Genomic DNA, 22816 nt, shown 5'->3' on the forward strand with positions numbered 1-22816 from the left:
TCAAAAAAATGCAGTGACCGCTCTGAGCATGTACACAGACAGCTTAGGAAAGCAGGATAGGTTTAGCACAATCCACTATTACTTACTGAAATGCATGCCACTCAAAATAAACATAAGAACGAAGAGACTTACCTGACAGTATAAAAACTTCTCTTTGAAGAGCTAAGAGACTTTCATTTAACATGTTTTTCCATGTAAAACCCCTGGATGCCAGGTAATCCTGAAACATGGAATTTAAAAATGTGTATTTAGAAGAGGCTAAGAGATATTAATGTAACAAAAATGCAAGTCTAAATAGGTTTTCAAAATGCATTTCATTTTATATTTTTAATCCAAATTATTGATATTTCTTTAACCTGACTACCAATATTATCACTGTCAGATCACCGATACTTAAAGTCAATACTCTTTGTTCACCATGACCCTTCTCCCGCAAATACTAATGTAGGTATTTAGCTTTAAGTATTCAAGTAGTCCCACTGCAAGTAAGCATGTGTGTAAGACTTCACAGGATTGAAGCCTAATCATGCTAGGCGAGGTCCTGGTCCATTACAGTTAATGGCAAAACTTCCATTGACTTCAATGGGGCCAGGATTTTACCCAGTGTCCTTAACTAAAGACAACATGGATCATGCTCAGGTACATAATATTTGGCATATACTTGAAGTTAAAATTAACTCAAATGGAAGAAAAAATGTTAATAAGCCTAATTTTCTTTGCAGATTTTTTTCCATTATTAATCTTTTGGACATTACACTTTTTATAGACCTTGGGAACCGGTTTTCTTAGCAAGTCACCATTGATATGTATAAAGCTGTAACACCTGTTTGCTAGGTGCATCTGAATTCCAGAAGGTGTCTTTTAGTCATTTAATTTCAACATGATTTCTCTGGTGTTTAATCATTGCCACACCTGCACCAGAAGTGCAGGTGGGAGAAATAAATCTCCATGATTATGGAAAAGTGATTTTTCAGCTTATTTTGGGGAGAAAGAGCAGGGGTAGGGGAGTGCTTAGGAGAGCTTGGAGGGAATTTTAGTTCAAATCTCTACACTTCCTCCTGCATAGAAATTGAAATAGCTAAAAGATGACCCAGAAATAAATACTATACTTCCAGCTGGCCATTTGCTCAGTGAGGTAAGTTTTACACTTGGTCAGCTCTGTTGAAAGCGGAAGAACTATTTAGTTTGCCTTTCAGAGACCCACTGGTGGCACACCTAAAAACTGCCACCCAGGACACAGCCCTATTGTAAAGATTACCACATGCAACATTGCTAGTGAACACCTTTCCCCCACCCTTACAGAAAGGATGTTTAATAACGTCAGTTTAGTGCTGGTGCAGAGCAGATCCCACAGGTGACACACTGAGCCAAAATCCATTACAATTCATCATCCAGGAACTGAGTGCACTTTAGGCTCGACAGACCACAATATAAAATCCCTATGTGTATGTGTGTGTACAGGTATATTTACATAAACACACACTACATAGTAATTACACTCTACTGGGTGAACACTATGTCTAAATCCTTAAATATGTATTTTTACACAATCTAAGCATGTATATTATTTCATGCCACTGGCCTGCTGGATGACTTTGGGAAAGCCACTTCATCTTAGTATTTCCATTTCACAGATGGGGAAACTATCACACTACATCAGAGCAAGGTATTATTATATACAGTAGAAGCCTGACTCATTAACAGCTCAGAACAGTTACTGTCCATTGTGTCTTCTCCTGCACTCTTCTCAAAGACATGTACCAACATGAAAGACTGAACCCATTCCCGATGTCTTTATTCACTCTTCTAAACTCACTGTGTCTTTGAAAAGAATATTTGCCTGAGAGTTAATGGATTAGGCTAATGGTGTTAAAGTGACACTGAGTTTGGGGGTGAGGATGGAGTGATTAAATGCAAGACAAAATATAACTCATGGAATTTGAGTTAAAGATAATGTTAGTTGTGCCTAGACACTACCTGCATCTCCAGACAGTGAATGAACAAACATCACTCAATTGCTGCTGGACCTATACACAATGGGATGGATAAAGGAGAAGAGTGTCTCCTTCTGGATTTCTTGCTTTAAACACCTGGTATGTCACAGTCTCAGTGTTACATGTTCTCTTGCTCATATCCAACATATAGTAATTTTTAAACATACCTTTAGAATATCCGACTCATAATGGTTGTTGTTTAGGATTCCATCTAAACACTTGTCACCAAGATTTATTTCTGTTAAGAAGAGGAGAAATTATCTTTGTTTTGAAATTTCTAAATAAGTTTTTCTTATTTTGTAACAAAGATGGATTTTTATGAACACAGTATATGAGTTTATGCAAACACATATTGAAGCATATCATGTAACATCCCAACTTTAGGAACTGATCCAAGATTAGGTACTAAGCAGCTCACTACTCATTACAGTCCACAGGAGCCACTGCTGCTCAGTACCAATTAACAATACAATAACCCATTAATTGTGACTTCTACTACCCATTTTAAAGGTATAGTCTAAAAGTTTTTGAAGTGGGTGTCTTCTCTAACATTTTAAGATCTGGCTCTCAATGTTCTTATGTTGATTTGTATGTTTTTCTCCTTAGTCTGAAATGTTGCAAGATTCTCTTTAATATCCAAGGTGCTATTTACAGTCGCAAAAGTAATTTTCTAGCTTGATCTGATATTGAAGTGTTAAAGCATGTCAAAGCTAAGGATTATACATTTAAAGAGTTACACGTATTTGGAACATGACAACATACATAGATCCCCTCTCTTTTTCTGTGCCATGACTGTGACTGAGGTAAAGCCTAATCTGAACTACAACATTACATTTATATTAAAAATTAAACTTAGTAAAATCCAAGTAACCGAGACACTATTGTTTGCAAAGTGACTATAGCTGATACAGCGATTCTCTTGCCATACCACAGAATGGTGCCAAGCAGCCAAAACATGCCATCCGAGTGCAGCCCCAGTACAAGTGACAGAATGGCTGTAGACAAACTGTACCTGTGAACACAAAGAAAAGCCACGATCAACCCAAGGCAGTCACCACTGTCTGGGTATATTGGTCTTACAAAGGAGCATAACAACCCAAAGCTCATAGGGCTTTACACAAAACACTGCTCCGCTGTACAACTAACCTGACATAAATGGGGGCTATATGAGAAATGTTACAATACACAAAAAATATATATATATATATATATATATATATATATATATATATATATATATATATATATCAGTCAGCTAATGCATTTTGTTATATCACTATAAAAACAAAGATACACAAGTCTTTCCATCCACACTATTGTTGAAAAATGCTAATATATTTCAAAACAATTTGCATTAATTGTGCTTAGAGTAGAGATATAATTAATATTACTTAATTAAACTCCACAGAAGCAGGAAGACTCTCTCTTGTAACAGCACATGATCTGATATAGTTAGAATGTCTTTCAAATAGACCTAGGATTAGCAATAAGAATTAAATTTGTTTTTAGGATAATAAAGTTTACTCACATTGCTGAGGGGCAATATTGGGATTCTGTTCACGCTCTGCTCTTCGGTCTGGCATTGGTTGAAAACAGCACGTGCATATTACATGACTTCCTTGAGAAGGACAAACATACTCCTGGACAGCTAGATTTAAAGAAATAAAACCCCAAAGAATTATATAATATGGAACCACAGTACCAATGAGTGTTAGACACACACATCAGCATCCAAAGAGCAGAGGAACTTGATACTTAAGCAATATCACTGAAGTTTTTAGAAGGCTATACAGAAAAATAGGGAAATTGGTGTTAAGGCTTCTAAACAATATACCTTTTTACACTATTAAACTACAAGACTTTTATTAATACAGGGAAATAGCTTAAGAAAATAAAAGAAACAATTGCTCCTAAACAGTGTATTTTGGGCAATATAGCTGTTAAGTTCTCTCTCTAGCTTTCTGCTTGTACATTTGAGTACATATCTCTCTCATCATACATATACATGCAGACTCTAGCGTTGACTAGTCAAAGCCAATGAATGATTTTTTCAATCAGCTTTGAAACAGCAGGAGAAAAAGCTTGACAACCTTTTGATACCACTTTGATTTTGATGAACCTTCAATTTTATCCACCAGCAGCAAAATCAAGGCTGTCAACCCACAAGATGAAGAATGGAGAACAATTATTTCATATGACCCTCCTCAGTTGATGTTCTACAACTTATTCCCCTCCCTGGGAAATCCAACTAAACCCTAGTAGTTAGTGGATTACTTACTACCTTGAGTAGAATCATCTACACTCACCCTATAAGCACTACAAATCCTGTAAGCTTTTGAACCTATGTCACTGATAACTCCAAAATAGAGTGTCGTAAATCTGCTTTTGTAGTAGGGGTTTGCCTTTTGCTGAAATTCACAAAGACATAGATTATTCTGTACTCCCACAAGGGTGACAGAAAATGGTTCCACTCAGCTATAATGTTTAGCTATTTAAACATAGAGCACATAGTATTTGTTAAATAAATAGGAAAGGCATGACTTATCCCTCAGTAACCCAGGAAAGTCATCTTCACATCTCAAGACTCTAGGGAAGATGCTGACTTTCACAACACCTCAAGAAAGTGTCCTTTCCTCATAAGTGACATGTGTTTCTTAGTGTCCCAGTACCACGTTAACAAGCTTTTCATCACACTGACTTGCAGGAAAGTCGGCAGATGTCGATGGTGCATCTCCCAATGCTTGTAATCCTCCTGCTTCCCCCTCTTGGCCTGGGCAAGGAAGTGGCGGAATGGAGTGTCGCCGATATCCTGGGCACTGTCTGCACACTATATAAGGCTGACTGAAAGGACACAATCAGGTTACTGGATTTTATATGTATAGTTTCTAGAGTGGATTCAACTAGCTATTTGTTTCTGGTTTTATAAAGTGTTAGCCTAAGCTCAATAGATAAAATCTGGATATAGAAGCTTACGAGTTCAGCAACACAAATCACGTGAAGCTAAGTATTGAACTCCTAGTTCCTTTCAAAGTAGAAAGGGTAAAATAAAAAGACAATTATTTCAGAAGCATGTCAAGTTTTTTAGTTCCAGAAGTGAGTGCAAGTAGCCCTAGATTGTTGTTATTTACACTGAGCCCACAAGTGAGCTGGATGCATTCCAAGATCTACAAATGACACAATGCTTGTCGTGGCTTCCAGTCCAAGAAGGTGTAGGATGGGGGGAAAAGGAGGACAAAAAGTTACAACAGTATGTGATTTAGGGCCAGATCCACCATTCTGTTCCACTCCATCCCCTTGGCACCAGAAACTTGGCTTAGCCAACCAGCTGGGAATCCTCCTCATATCTGGCAAACCTTCAGGAAAGCGCTTGCTGCTCAACATCACCCACTACTGGACCTCTGCTGGAGAGGGAATGCCAGGGGCAGAAGGTAGCACGGCTGGAGCTGCACACTGGGGATCTTGGGATACTTTAGCTTGTGCCAAGACCTGGATCAGCTCCCTGTTTCCTTTATAAAGAGCATTTTATCTATCGGTTTTGAGATTATTACAGAGGTTCCAAAACTGAACTTGAAAACAAAATTAAATCAAAACCAAACCCTCACAACGATCATGAAAACATACCGACAGGGCTTCAAAAAATGAGGGATGCAATAAAGATTAAACCCCAGTTTTGCAAATGGCTGCAGCTAACAACACAGCACTCTAGCTTAGTTTGAGACTGCCAGCACTCAGACCGAAACAAAGCTAAGCCAATGCACATACCTGATATCTGAGGATTCACTATCCACATCCGACAGTTCCAGCAGATCCTCAGAACTTCCTTCTTCATCTGAAAATGACCTTCGCACCTTAGGCTGCAGCATGTCTTGAGTGATTTTGTTTCTGGCATCCATACTACGTACATCCTCTTCATTACGACACTTATCTGCCAAAGAAACACAAATATGAACGTGAAGAAAGAGATGGCTGTAAATCATCAAATCGACTACTCCAGAGCAAAATCATCTCCCTCACCTTGCAAGTTTTTAAACAATGTACCCAGTATTTATGAATATGTGACTACAGTATTTGTAGCTATGTAATGCTCATGTATCTGACATTTTATAAAGTCACAAGCACAAGACTGAAGCCCAGAATTCATAATTCTAGTTCCAGCTCTGCCAATAGCAGTGTATGACCTTGGGTAAGTTAGTTAGGATGAAATTTTCAGGAGTAGGTGCTTAAAGTTAGACAATTAAATTCAAATCTTGTTTTTTCAAAAAAATCTAACTTCAGGAAGCCTCATCTCTCAGTGCTTCTCTTTGACAATACCTCCCTCCCTCTCATAATGAATTTAGCTTCACAACACCCTTAACATTTGTTAAGTGCTTTCAGGTCTAGTATTATAAAAAGGCTCCTGTAATAAATTGCTTTCAATTCTCAGGTATTTGAGGATTACACTTTATTCTGACACACTAACTGGCAGTTAGTTCTTTTTCTCTTATGGCAACGTGAGAGCAACAGGCAAAATAGTAAGATAGGCACAGAAGGTTTTATGGATAAAGATCTTTTTCTGTTTATACACCTATTTCACACTTAATATCTGAAACATGCTGTAGATGTAAGTATATTAAATACACTTCCAACTTGCCTGGATGCTGGATTAGATAGGCTTCAACCAAGTTATTCAGAATATGGTTCTTACAGATACGTTCAACTGGACAACGGCAAGTTGGACAGAGAGAAGACCGTTCCATCCACCCTGAGTAGCAGGCAGCACAGAAGGTGTGCATGCAGGGCTGCAAGCTGGAAACACAAACAGGTTTACATTACAGGGACAATGAGAAATCCCAAGACTCAAAACAGGCCTTTTGTATAAGCTTTAAATACAGAAGTATTTAAAAAGCATGGTCCTTTGATATCTATTTAGATAATCAAGAAATGGAAGTCTGTTTTTCCACTAGCTTTTCTACAGTGAAGATCTGTTTCACAAGGGGCCAGGACTACACAGAAGAGTTGAACTGGTGACCACATTTCTGTTACCAATCAGATGATGGATGTTTAGCAGTCTATTGGAAATTAGTGGATAATCTCAGGATTTAGTAGATTGTAGAAAGCATGTACAATACATTCACAATTAGCGTCATATTACTGTAAGTCTTGTCAGAGACCAAGGATTTAATATAGACCGCTGTGCTATTAATCTAGCACCTCTGATTACTGAAGAAGGACACTGCTTCATTTTTAAAATTAATTTTAATAAAATAGTTCAATTACTTATAATCCCCTATAATTTTGAGCCTTTTCCAAATATATGCTTGAGGCAAAGATGTTCACCTTTCCCATATGACGATGGGAAAGCATCCATTAAAATCACACACTTCAACTGGCATCTCATGTTCAGTTTGATCTGCTTTGCTTGCTAAGCTACCTGATATACTCCACTTCACTTCAGTCTAGTGGGAGAAAATGGTAATGTTGATTAAAGAAGAGTCAGAGCCTTGTTTCACCGTCCACTGGCCAAGTGAACTAGAATTCACCATGAGATTTGCTATACCAGATTGACTCAACGGTCCATTAAATCCTGTATCATGCCTCTGACTGTGGTCTATGTCCAAGGCTTTGTAAGATGGTGAACACTTCTACCATTTAAGCTTCTTTGAAAGTCCCAGCCTAAAGCAGCTAGCTAATTGTTCAATACTATACGGTGGGGGATGTGTACATGTTGAAACCCTGGTATATACACTGCATAAAAAGAGAAAATCTTACCAACCCTCAAGAGAATACAATAGTTTACAAAAGACAAACAAACCCCCACTACCCCAAACAGCAGTTATTGCATTCTCTGTATTAAGTCCCATGTAATTACAGGTACCTGACACAGTCATGCAGCAATTCCTGGCAGATAATGCAAGTGAGTGTTTCTTCCATTTTGTCTGGTTTCACATTTGTTGGTTTTGCACCTTCAGATCCAGCTTTAATTATACATTGATTTGGAGCCGTCATCTGAAGATATGGACTAGCATTCTCATCTGCAGAGAAGACATCTCTCAGTGTTATAACAATACATGAAATTGACCATGGATGTCAGAGCCTTCCTATTTAATGTTAATTAAGCCAAAAAGCTAAGCATTATGATTCATATCTGCTTCCATCACTAGTGTTGTCACAAAGCCGATGTCCTTGCTTTATAGACTGACCTCCGCACAGTCTTACAGTCACGGCCATTATTTTCACTGAGCCAGCAACAGAATAGCAGGAAGCCTGGAGCAGGTCTAAAATCAGCAATATTTGGTCCCTTTAAGGCATACTTTGTGAAAAGTAAACATATTTGCCCTCATGTAATAGAAGCCTGAGGGCATGGGTTTTTAAAAACCAGATGGCAATACCTATTGTGTTCTGAATAAGGTTTTATATACCATTTAAACAAATCCTTTAAAGCCCTTCTAGGTTATAGGGGTGCATTCTGAACTCATTTCACAGAGAAAAAAGGAATAATACTCTTAAACTTTCATAAGATATAGTTAGAGTCTTGGATTCTCATCTAGACTGAACCACTGAACTGCCTACTGAGCCTTGGTAAGTCATTTCAGATCCCTGTGTTTCAGTTAACCCAAATGGAATTTTGTGAAAAATTAACAAGCCACCCATGTACATAATTAGAAGCTTCTGATTACATTACAGATTGTCAGTCTTCTTTCAAATTATTTAAACAAAAGATTAAATAGAAGACTACATCATATGTCATATAATACTATAATATACTAGCCTCCTTTTATTTTCTTCTTTGCAGGCTCCAAGTCCTCCTCCTTTTCCCTTTGAGGCTCTGATATAAAACTTTCATTTCTCTCTTTATCAATGATATTTGAAGTGATAGTAGAAGTTTCACTATTTGCATACAGCTGTCCTTGTTCTTCATGTGATGCTCCAGGATACCGAGGTTCTAGAGTGGGGAAAGCAGGCACAGGAATGAAAATAGAGGACTGTGATCCTGTAAAATGAAAGCAGAGATTATTAACAGACATGTACAAAGAGGGAACACTGAAGAAAAACTATATTTCCCATGACACATGCCCACCCCAATTCAAACATCATCTGAATGAGAAAAGGCCACGTCAAACAACAAGTGTTACTGGCATTGTTTGCACGATTATACGGTATATCATCTGACCCAGTTTTCCCAATATACCTGATTATTTGGAGGATGTGTAAAGAAACTGGTACAGAATCTGTAAACACTCCCCATCTAAATGGAAGTGCTTACAATTCATTCATAAAAATACACCCCAAGCCAGTACTTAGTAATAAAGATTTGGTCTTGGAGTGATTTTATTCTCTCTCTCTCACATGCACAAACACACACAGCCCCCCTACCTCCTTCCACATATGCAGCCTTCCACAAAAGTGGTTGAAGAGTCTGGGGGGAGCACGAATAATATGCAGAGTACATCAAGGCTAAGGCACATTTTGAACAATACTTAGGAAGGAGCCAGTATGAGCAGGCAGGGCCAGATTTCTAATAAAATGCTGCAGTATTTGAAGCATTTAGCAATTTGGGGATGGAGCAAGGTCATGAGACAGAGTGCAGTATAGGTGCACAGAAGACTGAGGACACACTGAAGGTCAGGAGGCAGCCTGCAGTGACCATGTAAATCGGAATGACAGCATGAGTAGATTTTCACTTGGTTAAACTGGGTGGCAGGGGGGTAGCTGGAAAGGATCCCCAGAGGAACTAGGTATCATTTCTGGGAACATCATTTACATCTTCTAAATAATTGTCTTTTGTTCTATTTGTCAGATTAAAAGATCAATGTGGTCCCTTCTAACCTTAAAAATCTCTGAATAGGAGAAAGTGGACTAGTGAATGGCAGCAGCAACAGTGAGGATTAGAATGGTTCCTCAGAGAGCAACTCCATGCGGGCAAATATTCAGTTGTAGTTAGCTTTGTGATGTGATATGTATAGTTTCAGTAAGTTTACACTCCAGCTTGGTGAGGGAAAAAAATCCCCAACAGCTGCACCTAAGTTCCAAGATGGTGAAGGCTGCAAAATTAAAACACTTAATGACTGAAATGCATTGTCTGTGTCCTTGAATACACACAATTCTCCCAATTTCCTCTCCGAGCCATTAGGACTAAGCCTATTATTTTCTTATGGAACAAATTATTAAATTAACTACCGATCAGGAGCTTTGACTTGAACTTTTGCAGGGATTTTGATCATTATCATTTTATCCTCTACAGTAAGAGATTCGTTTCTTAGGATTCAACAGAAAAGTCATAATTTCTGAGGCACCAAGTTAACAAACACTGCACGCAACACCTTACCAGATGTTAAAGGATTATCCCGCTCAGCAGATGCCTGCTCAATAAGAGAGGTAGAAGAAGCATTAAAGAGGTTAGATGTAGAAGTAGATGGCTGTGGTTCCTCATAGCAAGACTCAGTGGCTGGCAGTGATGAGGTAATCTGGGTTCCATCATCACTTCTTCCTATATGTGAGGTATCTTTGGTCAGATGGCACGTATTTTCTACATTAGCTTCTGTAACAGAAACGGAGTGGAAAGAATATCTCTCTGATAGGCAACCTCAAAAGGTCATGGCTTCATCAGGGTCAATTAACAGGATTTGAAGGAATCAAGCTCTCTTAAAATGGCTACCATTAGTCACAACCACTCATCTCCTTTTCTTTAGTCTTGAACTAATAGTTTAACTTACCTACTGGTTCTTGAGTTACATCTTGTTTTGCATTGAAGGATTCGTAGAGATAAGCAACATCTGAAAGGAGAGAAAACGGCAGAAATTTTATTATAATTTTTAAAGTGTTTTTATTTCTCTCCCTCTTACTCTCATAAACTCCTACCTACAGGTGGCTGCTTCTCTTACGTTTTCCACAATGGAGAGGGCAAACAGGAGATTGCTGTTATAGCCAATGTTAATACTGCTACTTAGGAGGTAATTAAGAACAGAACAGATAGATCTATTCTTCTCAGACCAAGCAGAATGGCTGTGCTTGTGAAATTTAGCTTGTGCCAACCATAGAAATTGAGGCTTAAACACTTACTAACTATAAATTCTGGTGTGTATCAAGATAAGCTGTGACTACTCTTACTAATACAACTGTACTGGATGTTCTCTGCAGAAGGCTGAGAGGTGAGCTCTAACTGTTCATAAGTTCAATTTTTTGTATAAATTTTCCTTAGAGTTTATTGTAAAAAGTTTAAAGTTAACAATCAAATTCCATACAACAGTTTAAGCCACTACCCAAATGCTATTCACTGGCTAAACCAAAACCTACTTACAAAGCAAATCAGAGCAAATTCTTTTCTTCCCCAGCCTATGGGAACCCTTCAGCTTCCTGACAGAACCCCAGAGATGCCATTGCGTCCCCCTGCTTTTTATCCTCAACCATTTAGGTCCTTCCAACACCCTCTAAATTTGCACTGTGATCAATCTTACTAGCAAAGAACTATGCAGAATTCTTTTTAGACTGCTTCAGAATTGCTTAAATAAGACAACTATACGTGCCAAAGCTAAGCTCCCTCTCAGTCCTTCAAGGCACAGGGGATTAAAAACACCAGGACTCAGAACATTAACTGAATGATAGGTACTAAGGCACTAAGCAGCCCCGTTCAAATACATTTTAACTAAAAGAAAAATTAAATACCTCAGAACATCTCAATCTATCTTGGAACAACGGGGTAAATGAATTCCTCAACTAGTATTGCCTGCTACAGTGAAATCCCCAAAAGAGAATCAATAAAAGAGAGATAGTGGATATAAAGATATAGATTTAGAGTGTGTGCACGTGTCACTGCTTTCCTGTAAAACTGACATCACAAATTGATAAATCCAGATTCAAAAAACTGAGGTTACAAAACAGAATTCAGGTTCCAACAGTTATAGGCATCTAAAATAAACTGTGGACAAACAGCTTATACATTTTCCTGTTGTGGCATAGTTGCAAACCAATTCTAAGACATTTAGACTTTCTTACATTTTAGACAAGTCTGGGGCACCAAATTCATCTGGGGCTTAAGTTTTATCTGGGGTTTTAATACCACACCCATCACAGTAGTATTTATCTCTTCTAATAATTCCTGAGCATATAGCAGTGTAATAACTTGTCACACTCCCAATCTGCCCATTATAAATTTACATTCCTGTTTTGGACATAGTAGCAGGATGTAGTATTTAAATACCTATACTGCTAATCTACTGTAAAGGAAACTTCCGAAAACTGAACATTTTCTACTAAAGGAACAAATGCTAAATATTAATTTCATGGCACTGGGATGGGCCCAGGAGACCGGGCTTATATTTCTGGCTCTGCTACTGACATACTGCATGACCTTCAGCTTGTCTTGCCACCTCTCTGTGCCTCCATTTCTCCTCCAAGCCTTCATCTATCTTGTCTAATTAGGCTGTAAGTTTTGTAGGGCAGGGGCTATTTCCTACTATGTGTTTATAGAGTATCTTGCAAAATGAGGCCCCAATTTCAACCGAGGGCTATAGGCTCTACCATAATACAAATAAGAGAGGATGATGATGATGACTAGAGAAGGCCCCCAGAATAATGAAAAAGTTTGGTTTTAATATTAAGTGACATTCACTGAGTAGCTATATTCTCACCATCTGATATTCCCTTGTATCCCTTATGACTAGCCAATGCCATTTTAAAAAAAAAGAAATATCTGCTTACTGTTTTCTGGCTCATTCTTCCTGTAAACAACATAGATCACATCCCCAGTCTGCAAAGGGCATGTCTGCTTCTTAACCACTTTCAGTTTATTAATTACTGTTCCATTAGTGCTGCAAAAAGAAAGATCGTTATTTAGCCCAAATGCTTTCATTAATTATCATGGGGATTGATTGAGAGAGAAGAAGGTGGGCAGAGAGATATTAGCACAGAAAATCGTAGCCAAGATTAAGAGAAGCCAAGATTATGTAGCCAAGATTAAGAGAAGCCAGATAACTGAACGGGAAAAATCTGCCGTGCAGGGCTGTTCTGCAGAGTTGCTGAGGACTTCATTGCTAGTTTGCAGCTCCTGGTAAGGAAAAGTGGCTAATAGACAGACAATGATCCCTTACATTTGGAGAATGGCTCAAAATAATTAGAGAATTGATCCCTACGGAATGAGCTCAGCTAAGATAAATGGAAGACAGAAATGGATAGAAGTAGAATATCTTATGCATCTATCTGAAAGTGCTACAGGTATGTCTACACTACGGGATTACTCCGATTTTACAGAACTCGATTTCTGGTAACTGATTGTATAAAGTCGAGTGCATGCGGCCACACTAAGCACATTAATTCGGCGGTGTGCGTCCGTAGTACTGAGCCTAGTGTCAGCTTCTGGAGTGTTGCACTGTGGGTAGATATCCCATAGTTTCCGGAGTCTCCTCCACCCACTGGAATTCTGGGTTGAGATCCCAATGCCTGATGGGGCAAAAAACATTGTCACGGGTGGTTCTGGGTACATATCATCAGGCCCCGCTCTCCCCCCTTCCCTCCCTCCCTCCCTCTGTGAAACCAATGGCAGACAACCGTTTCGTGCCTTTTTTCCTGGGTTACCTGTGCAGAAGCCATACCACGGCAAGCATGGATCCCGCACAGCTGACCGTCACCGTAAGTCTCCTGGGTGCCGGCAGACATGGGACTGCATTGCTACACAGCAGCAGCTCATTTCCTTTTGGCAGCAGATGGTGCGTTAGGACTGAAAGCCCATCGTCATCATACAGAGATGTGAGTGACTCAGCCGGGTCATTTCCCATTTTCTGCCGAGCACCCAGGAGATGATGATGGCTAGCAGTCATACTGCACCGTCTGCTGCCAGCCTAAGATGTAAAAGATAGATGGAGTGGATCAAAACAAGAAATAGATCAGATTTGTTTTGTGTTCATTTGCTCACCCCTCCCTCCGTGAAATCAACAGCCTGCTAAACCCAGGCTTCTGAGTTCAATCCTGGAGGGGGCCATTCTGTGTAATAGTTGTTTGTGTTTCTCCTTGATCTGCCTTTGTGGATTTTAATTCCCTGTAAGCCATGTCGTCAGTCGCCCCTCTGTCCATCAGAGCAACGACAGACAATCGTTTTGCGCCTTTTTTCAGTGCAGATGTCATACCACGGAGCATGGAGCCCGCTCAGCTCAACACAGCAGTCATGACCATTGTAAACACCTTGTGCATTATCATGCAGTTTATGCTGAACCAGAACCAGGAAAACCAAGCAAAGAGGAGGCGACGGCAGCGCAGCGACAAGAGTGAGGAGGACATGGACACAGAATTCTCTCAAACCATGGGCCCCGGCGCTTTGGAGATCATGGTGTTAATGGGGCAGGTTCATGCCGCGGAATGCCGATTCTGGGCCCAGGAAACAAGCACAGACTGGTGGGACCACACAGTGCTGCAGCTGTGGGACAATTTCCAGTGGCTGCAAAATGTTCACATGCGTAAGGGCACTTTTACAGAACTTTGTGACTTGCTTTCCCCTGCCTTGAAGCACCAGAATACCAAGATGAGAGCAGCCCTCACAGCTGAGAAGCAAGTGGTGATAGCCTGCTGGAAGCTTGCAATGCCAGACAGCTACCGGTCAGTCGGGAATCAATTTGGAGTGGGCAAATCTACCGTGGGGGCTGCTATGATCCAAGCAGCCAAAGCAATCACTGAGCTGCTGCTACCAAAGGTAGTGACTCTGGGACATGTGCAGGTCAAAGTAGATGTCTTTGCTGCAATGGGATTCCCCAACTGTGGTGAGGCAATAGATGCAACCCATATCCCTAGACAGATGGAACCCGCCCCCTTGATTGACTCATTCCCTGTAAGCCACCCACCGTCCTCCCCTTCGATCACAGCTTGCTTGCAAAGGAAATAAAGTCACTATCATTTAAAAATCATGTATTCTTTATTAATTGATTATAAAAATAGGGAGAGAACTGACAAGATAGCTCAGGTCGGGTGTGGGAGGAGGGAAGGAAAAGGCCACTTCATAACTTGTTGCATGACAGCCTTTTATTGCTTGGGCTGTCCACTGGGGTGGAGTGGCAGGGTGCACGGAGCCTTCCCTCTGCTGTGTTCTTGGGCATCTGGGTGAGGAGGCTATGGAACTTGGGGAGGGGGGAGGGCAGTTAAACAGGGGCTGCAGCGGCACTCTGTGATCCTGCTGCCGTTCCTGAAGTTCCACCAGATGCCGGAGCATATCCATTTGATCCCGCAGTAGCCCCAGCGTTGCATCCTGCCCCCTCTGATCTTCCTGCCACCACCTCTCATCTCGAGTGTCCCTCCTGGCCTCACGTTCATTGACCGCTTTCCTGTACTGTGATACTGTGTCCTTTCACTCATTCAGATGAGTGCTTTAATTGTGGGTTGACTGCATGATCTCAGAGAACATTTCATCTTGCGTGTGTTTTTTTCACCGCCTTATCTGAGATAGCCCTCGGGACGGAAGAGGGAGACTTGAAAAATTTGCAGCTGCAGGAAGGAAAAAAATGGAGAGAAATATTTAAAAAGATACATTTTACAGAACAATGGGTATACTCTTTCACTGTGAACAACACTATTCACATTACATAGCACATGTGATTTCAATACAAGGTCGCATTTTCCATCTTAATATTGAATGCCTGTGGCTTTGGTGTTAGAGATCACAGACGCAGGGCCGGGCAACGGAATTCGGCTTGCATGCGGCCATGGTAAGCCATTGTCTTTCGGCTTCTGCAACCTTCATAAAAGCAGCGCCCTCCTTTCCCATACCAAGCAAAGCCCGTTGAGTGCTGTGGTTTTCGTGTTAACGTGCAGCAGCAGAAACCAAACTAACCCCGTCCCCCCATCCAATTCTCTGGGATGATCGCTTTACCCCTCCCGCCACTGCGTGGCTGGTATCAGGGAAGATCCCCGCTAGCCAAACGCGAACAGCTCAGCGCCAATATCCTCCCGCCCCCCACCGGTTGGCTAACTGCGGGGAGGATTTCTTTTCAGCCACAGGCAAACAGCCCAGTAGGAACAGCCACCTCTTAATATCCCCTTATTTAAATTCCCATATTTCAACCAGGTTACCATGAACGATATCACTCTCCTGAGGATAACACAGCGAGATAAAGAACAGATGTTGCTTGAATGCCAGCAAACACCAGGCCCATACGCTGCCAGGCTTTGTCATGCAATACCACCAGATTACTTGCTACTAGCACGGCATCCTACCATGGAGGACGGAATAAGGCTGCCCTCCCCAGAAACCTTCTGCAAAGGCTTTTGGAGTACCTCCAGGAGAGCTTCATGGAGATGTCCCTGGAGGATTTCTGCTCCATCCCCAGACACGTTAACAGACTTTTCCAGTAGCTGTACTGGCCACGAATGCATCCCAAGTCCTCAGGGCAAATTAATCATTAAAAAACGCTTGCTTTTAAACCATGTTTTATATTTACAAAGGTACACTCACCAGAGGTCCCTTCTCCGGCTTCATGGTCTGGGATACCGCCTTGGGAGGCTATTTCAGTCAGGCTGAGAAAAAGATCCTGGCTGTTGGGGAGAACGGAATGCTGTGTGCTCTCTGCAAGCTCCTCATCCTCATCATCTTCCCCGTCCGCAAAATCCTCAGGCATGGCTAAGAGTACCCCCTCCTCGGAATCCACGGTCAAGGGTAGGGTAGTGGTGGTGGCCCCTCCTAGAATTGCATGCAGCTCAGTGTAGAAGCGGCATGTCTGCAGCTCTGCCTCGGAGCATCCGTTTGCTTCTTTGGCTTTCTGGCACACTTGTCTGAGTTTCTTAACTTTCACGCAGCACTGTAGTGAGTCCCTATTGTGGCCTCTCTCCATCATGCCCTTGGGAGATTTTTTCAAATGTTTTGGCATTTCGTTTTTTGGAATGTAGTTCTGCTAGCATGGAATCGTCTCCCCATACAGTGATCTGATCTAGTACCTCCCATACGGTCCACGCTGGAGCTCTTTTTCGATTCTCAAACTGCATGATTACCTGTGCTGATGAGCTCTGCATGGTCACTTGTGCTGATCAGCTCTCCACACAGGGCAAACAGGAAATGAAATTCAAAATTTTGCAGGGCTTTTCCTGTCTACTTGGTCAGTGCATCCGAGTTCAGATTGCTGTCCAGAGCAGTCACAATGGTACACTGTGGGATAGCTCCCGGAGGCCAATACCGTCAAATTGCGTCCACACTAACCCTAATTCAAACCGGCAATGTCAATTTCAGCGCTACTCCCCTCGTCGGGGAGGAGGACAGAAATCTATTTTAAGAGCCCTTTATGTCAAAGTAAATGGCTTCGTTATGTGGACTGGTGTAGTGTTAAGTCGATTTAATGCTGCTAAATTTGACCTAAACTCGTAGTGTAGACCAGGCCATAGTGTTGGGATTAACATTGATAGAAAGGACTCTCTTTTAAACTGTTTATGGGGTGGAAGAACCCATTTTCTGTACAACCAGGGACCTCATGCTGGCCTCTCTTTCCTTCCTCCTCCTTTCAGATGCTTAAAGTTTAAAATACCAAAGGTTGCAGATGGGAAATGATTCTGGTTATTAGTGACTCTAGTCAGTTATTTTATTCTTATTTGAATTAGAAAATGAATTGCTGGAATGACTTTTTTTTTTTTTAATTAAAAGGTCTAAAAGTTTTCAACATCATACTCTCAAGCTGCTATCTGTGGATTACTAATAGAAGGAAGGAAAGAAGGAAGTATTTATTTTTCCAGTGATGTTTACCTCAACTATTTCAGGTTGCCAACTTTCCAGTCACACAAAATCGAACATTCTTGGCCTGCACCTTCTCCGAGGCCTCACCCCGCTTACTTTTTCCCCCTCTTCTTCCATCACTCGCTCTCCCCCACCCCCACCAACACACTCACGCGCTCTTGTTCACCGGACAGGGGAAGGTCCCTTTTCAACCAGGTGTTCCAGTTGAAAACCAGACACATGGCAACCCTAAGAAAGTTAATAGGGGAAAGAACGTGTACATGCGCTTACATGGAGTTAAAAGCCAAGCTAGATGGAATCATTTTGAAGTGGAAACAAACTTCAAAAAACTTATCTAAGGACTTAAATTTGGAAACACATCAGTGCACAGCACCACCATCTACTGACTAAATATCTAATTATATCGATCTTCACTCATTCTTTTTGAGATGCACCACTTCATACAGTCGCTATCAGTGTTTTAAAATCAAGTCAAATTACAGTGAAATGAGTAATTTCAGCTCTGTTGCAATATGAGCATTTTTTAAATGATTCATAGAACTAAAGGAGTTCAGATTTCTGCCATCCACAAACCTCAGCAACTAAACTTTGATCTTAGCTCCAAGGAGCCGAGAAGATGCCCAAAGAACATTGGGTCTTTTTTGTTGTTGTCTATGCCAACCTTTGGTACTATAAATCTTGACTGCCATCTTGTGGATGAATTTAGTTACTCAGCCCAGATTTTTCCAAACATACCATGGTCTCTATTTCATGGTGGAAAATTAACTATCTAGAAACAAATCCCATGCTTCTCTTCTCATCATTTATCATTTAAAGCAAAAACGGCTCAGCAGAAAGGCCTCCAGTCATCTATTTACACAAGAAGAGAAAGTAAAGAGATTGTTAAATATCCAGAGAGATTGACAGTAGGAAGCGTCTACTAGGCACTACTAGGAGAAATAGGGTGACCAGATGTCCCAATTTTATAGGGACAGTCCCGATATTTGGGGCTTTTTCCTATATAGGCTCCTATTACCCCCACCCCCTGTCCCGATTTTTCACACTTGCTATCGGGTCACCCTAAGGAAAAATCACTTTTGAGGTGGCACTAAGTGATTTCTCAGTCAAGAAATATATTGCTTCTCCCCATCAGATGAACACTTACAGTGTAGATGGATAAGTCAACTAGGGTGACCAGATGTCTGATTTTATAGGGACAGCCACGATTTTGGGGTGTTTTTCTTATACAGGCTCCTATTACCCCCCACCCTTGTCCCGATTTTTCACATTTGCTGTCTGGTCACCCTAAAGTCAAACAACACAGTGCAAACTGCAAGAAATGCTGTTTTGAAGGTCCCCTACAGAGGGGAGGAAAAACATTGGACTCGTTTCCTTCTTTGCTCCTTTATTAAAAAAAAAAAATTTAAAAAAGGAGGTTAGAATATTTAAATAAATATTTTCTCCTTGTCTTTTTACATTAGAAATACAGATCCTGTCTAGGCTGGAAGACTCTAGGATGATGGGAGAAACAGTGAAGTGCATCACCAAAGTCAAGAGAATGAAAGTTGAGCAATTAGGAGGGGAAGGGAATTTTAGTCAAACTGTTAAAAAAACACATTTTGATTTATTATTTACCTATGTTCAATGACAAAGAAATATTTTGAAACAAGGAAACCATTGTTAAAGATTAAAAAAACTGACTAAAGTTCTTCAATCAAGAGTTATTGCTCACAATGACCATAGAGATCTGCTAGAGGTCTGCCAGCAAAGCTCCAGAACAAACAAACAAAAACAAAAAAACCCAAACCTTTTGGGCCTTCTTCATAATAGTAAAACAGCAAAAAAATAAAATGGGAAATGCCCATCTTCTAAAGAAACCTTTACAAGTCTCCTTTAAGTAATGCAGAAGAATTTTCAGGGATTATTTTATACAAATGACAATTGCACTAATTTGGATTACAGTTATATTATGGGCTGGCTACTCATGCAAAGTATCAGAGGGAACACCTCTGCTTGCAACATTACCCATCTGGACAAGTTTCAACAGAAGAAAACAACGAAATAAGAGTCATATCTGAGTGTTTAAGCAGTGGTCTATGTGCGCTATGATGAAAGTCTAAAGTCTTGTTCTGAAGTGTACATGAATATCAGGTGGAAGGAAAAAAAAAAAAGCTCAATCTGACAAAATAAAGAATGTCTTCCAGTGAACTTCAGATCTTCAGGAGGTTTCTGGCCTCAAGACTTATTGCCATAATGAGGGCAAATATATGAACTTAAAAAAAATTTCAATACAAAGGATTTTATAAGTACCTTTAACATAATTATTAAGCAATTACTGTCAAATCCCAAGATGGGCATAAGGCTTTAATGTGTTTTAGCTAAATGCTTATTAGAAAAAATGTGCACTCTTGGATATTAAACAGTGAAGTTTGCTACTGGGGAGGGGAAAACTGCTAAAACTCCTGCCAAATCAATGTTAAGGCTTGAATCCCACACACATTTCCATGCAGGTGAATCTCTGTGCTCCTGCAGAGTCCCACTGACTTGAACAAAGCTTTGACTACACCAGTCATTTGGAGAATCAGGGCCCAAATCATCATCCTTAACAAAGCCAAATGAGGAAATAGGTAGGGTAGCAAATGAGCAATCTTTGGACAAAGTTTTTCCCGCTCCAGCTGCCCAGAGATTCATTTGTTTAATAGAAAGTAAGGGAAAAAAATATCACATCACTCAAAGAAAAGCACCCAAGTTTTTGCTAAGCACTAAAGAAAACTGAACGTGGTTAAAATTAGATCCTAGCCAATAATATATGAAATTGTAACATTCCTGTGTGCGTCATATCCAGTTTCAGGGCTCTAACCAGAGAAGTCTAACAGACACTTTGTGGAGTGTCAGGCTATCACAAAATGGCTAAATTTATGTATTTATGAGGCACTACAAATCATTGCACTGTAAGTGAAGAAGAAAGTCTAATATGTCCCAAGTCCAACAGACATTCCTTCTGATTCAGTACAAAACCAATGCCAACCTGCTATATTGTTTTGGAGGGAGATGAGAAGGAAACTCTACTATCAGAGGTATAATTTGGATGAAATGTAAATCCAGGTCATAAAAGATCTCACATCACTTTTCTTAAGACTAGAGATATAAATCTCTGTATCCTGACCCAGTTCCCATTTGGGTAGGGTGTAGTGGTGCAAGTTATCCCATACTATTCTGTCAATGTGCCTCTTGGCTCTGGAAGGGCCAATCCTAAAGTTAAGAGTGTAGTTTGGCTATTTAATGCAGGCACACACACAAAAACTGCCCAACGGAAGACAGGGAAAGGCTCTTCAACTCATGAGACTGAGGTCGACTTTTGCATTGGAATTTTTGTTTTTAAGAAAGAATTAATTGCTTTTCCCTAGGACAAGCCAACTGTTCCATGAATCTAACTGATTTAAGTCATTTAATACAGTATTGTTTCATCTAGTAAACACTAAGGGCTTGTCTACACTGGCAATTTACAGCACTGCAACTTTCTTGCTCAGGGGGGTGAAAAAACATATAGATTATGGCAGTAGGAGAGTAGGAAGAGAAGACTTAGGCTTTGTCTACACTAGCAATTTTGTCAGTCTGGGGTGTGAAAAAAACATTCCCCGACCAACATAAGTTTCACCGACAAAGCACCACTGTGGGCAGCGCTGTCAGTGGGAGACACTCTCCTGCCTACACAGCTACTGCCATTTCTTGGGGGTGGCTAATTATGCCGGTTGGAGAGCTCTTTCCTGTCCGCATAGAGCAGCTACACAGAAGACCTTACAGTGGTGCAGCTGTACAGCTATAAGGTCCATAGTGTAGACACAGCCCTAGAAGGCAAAGATAAATTTTGTGGTTGGGATGGGGTGACCCACTTCAAATTCCTGCTTGAGAATTCCATTCACACATTGTTAAACTTGAATGTAGCTCCCACAGAGTCACGTCTGTTCATTCAGGGTCTGATGGAGCAATGATCATTGCACTCTGCACTTTGCATTGATCTAGCTTAATTCTGCCAGCACAGCAGGGAGGACTCCTCTGAATGAAACTTGGAACTGTCAGGGTCTATTTTTTGTGTTTTCAACCTTATCAAGTGTGGGACAGCTAAACTGCTGGATGAAGTCCCGAAGCCCTTTACCAGGCAGATACATTACAGTTGCTCATGATACTTCCTGTTAAATTGGAAGCATAGCACTTTGCTCTGCAGCTTCCGCCAGTTCAAGACTTTTCCCTGCACACAAAGATAAAAGTGTTTCCTGTCTTATTAAAAAAAAAAAAATACATGGCCTAAATCAATATCAGAAGTCAGTTTCTGCCCCGGAAAGAATCCCATTAGCAACATCACATCTACCAACTCTGATCAAGAGAATGAGGAGGGACTGGATAAGTAAGGGTAGGGATAACTTAGTGGTTTGAGCATTGGCCTACTAAACCTAGGGTTCTGAATTCAATCCTTGAGGGGGGGCCACTTAGGGGTCTGGGGCAAAAATCTATCTGGAGATTGGTCCTGCTTTGAGCAGGGGGTGGACTAGATGACCTCCTGAGGTCCCTTCCAACCCTGATATCTGTGATTCTTCACTAACAACGTTAAAGCACTGCTGTGGCGCTCCCAGAGCTGTAAAAAAACCCACTCCCATGAGGGTAGTAGCTACCAGCACTGGGAATGCAGCTCCCAGTGCTGGTGCACTGTCTACACAGCCACTTCACAGCACTGAAACTTGTAGGGCTCAGGGATGTGTTTTTTCATACCCCTGAGCAAGAAAGTTTCAGCGCTGTAAAGTGGTAGTGTAGAAAAGGCCTTATTTAAATTTTGCCAAAGGAAACTGCTGACTAGGCCCCTTCATACATCCTGCGATAGGCAAGAAAGATTATACATCCCAACTAACTTAAACAACGCCCCAATAACTATGTTGGTGAAACAGTAAATCACTACATTCTACAGCAGTGATTAGAAAATGATACAAGACAAAAACATCCTATCACCTGTAGGTGAAGAACTCTTTTCACAGACAGATGACTCTGTATCTGACCTATCAGTCCTCCTCCTCAAAAGAAACATGCACAATAACAGTTTCAAAAGACAAGCCTGGGAGCTCAAATGTATTACTCTGCTAGACACTAAAAATCATGGACTGAACAGAGAGACTGG

At 40.8% G+C, this 22816-nt stretch overlaps 1 protein-coding gene across 1 annotated transcript in view; it reads right to left on the reverse strand.

The window, feature by feature from the left end:
• CHFR (checkpoint with forkhead and ring finger domains) overlaps nt 1-22816 on the reverse strand; it is a 34446-nt gene that overhangs the window by 7236 nt on the left and 4394 nt on the right. The window contains exons 4-15 of the mRNA XM_050924123.1: nt 12672-12781; nt 10688-10747; nt 10300-10512; nt 8743-8964; nt 7849-8005; nt 6625-6779; nt 5757-5919; nt 4693-4835; nt 3523-3642; nt 2923-3006; nt 2162-2232; nt 133-220 (exon numbers count right to left, since the gene is read on the reverse strand). Coding sequence (XP_050780080.1) covers nt 133-220; nt 2162-2232; nt 2923-3006; nt 3523-3642; nt 4693-4835; nt 5757-5919; nt 6625-6779; nt 7849-8005; nt 8743-8964; nt 10300-10512; nt 10688-10747; nt 12672-12781 — 1586 coding nt within the window. The remainder of the gene's footprint in view (nt 1-132; nt 221-2161; nt 2233-2922; nt 3007-3522; nt 3643-4692; nt 4836-5756; nt 5920-6624; nt 6780-7848; nt 8006-8742; nt 8965-10299; nt 10513-10687; nt 10748-12671; nt 12782-22816) is intronic.

Source organism: Gopherus flavomarginatus, chromosome 15 (assembly GCF_025201925.1).
Source record: "Gopherus flavomarginatus isolate rGopFla2 chromosome 15, rGopFla2.mat.asm, whole genome shotgun sequence".
Classification (NCBI taxonomy): domain Eukaryota; kingdom Metazoa; phylum Chordata; order Testudines; family Testudinidae; genus Gopherus; species Gopherus flavomarginatus.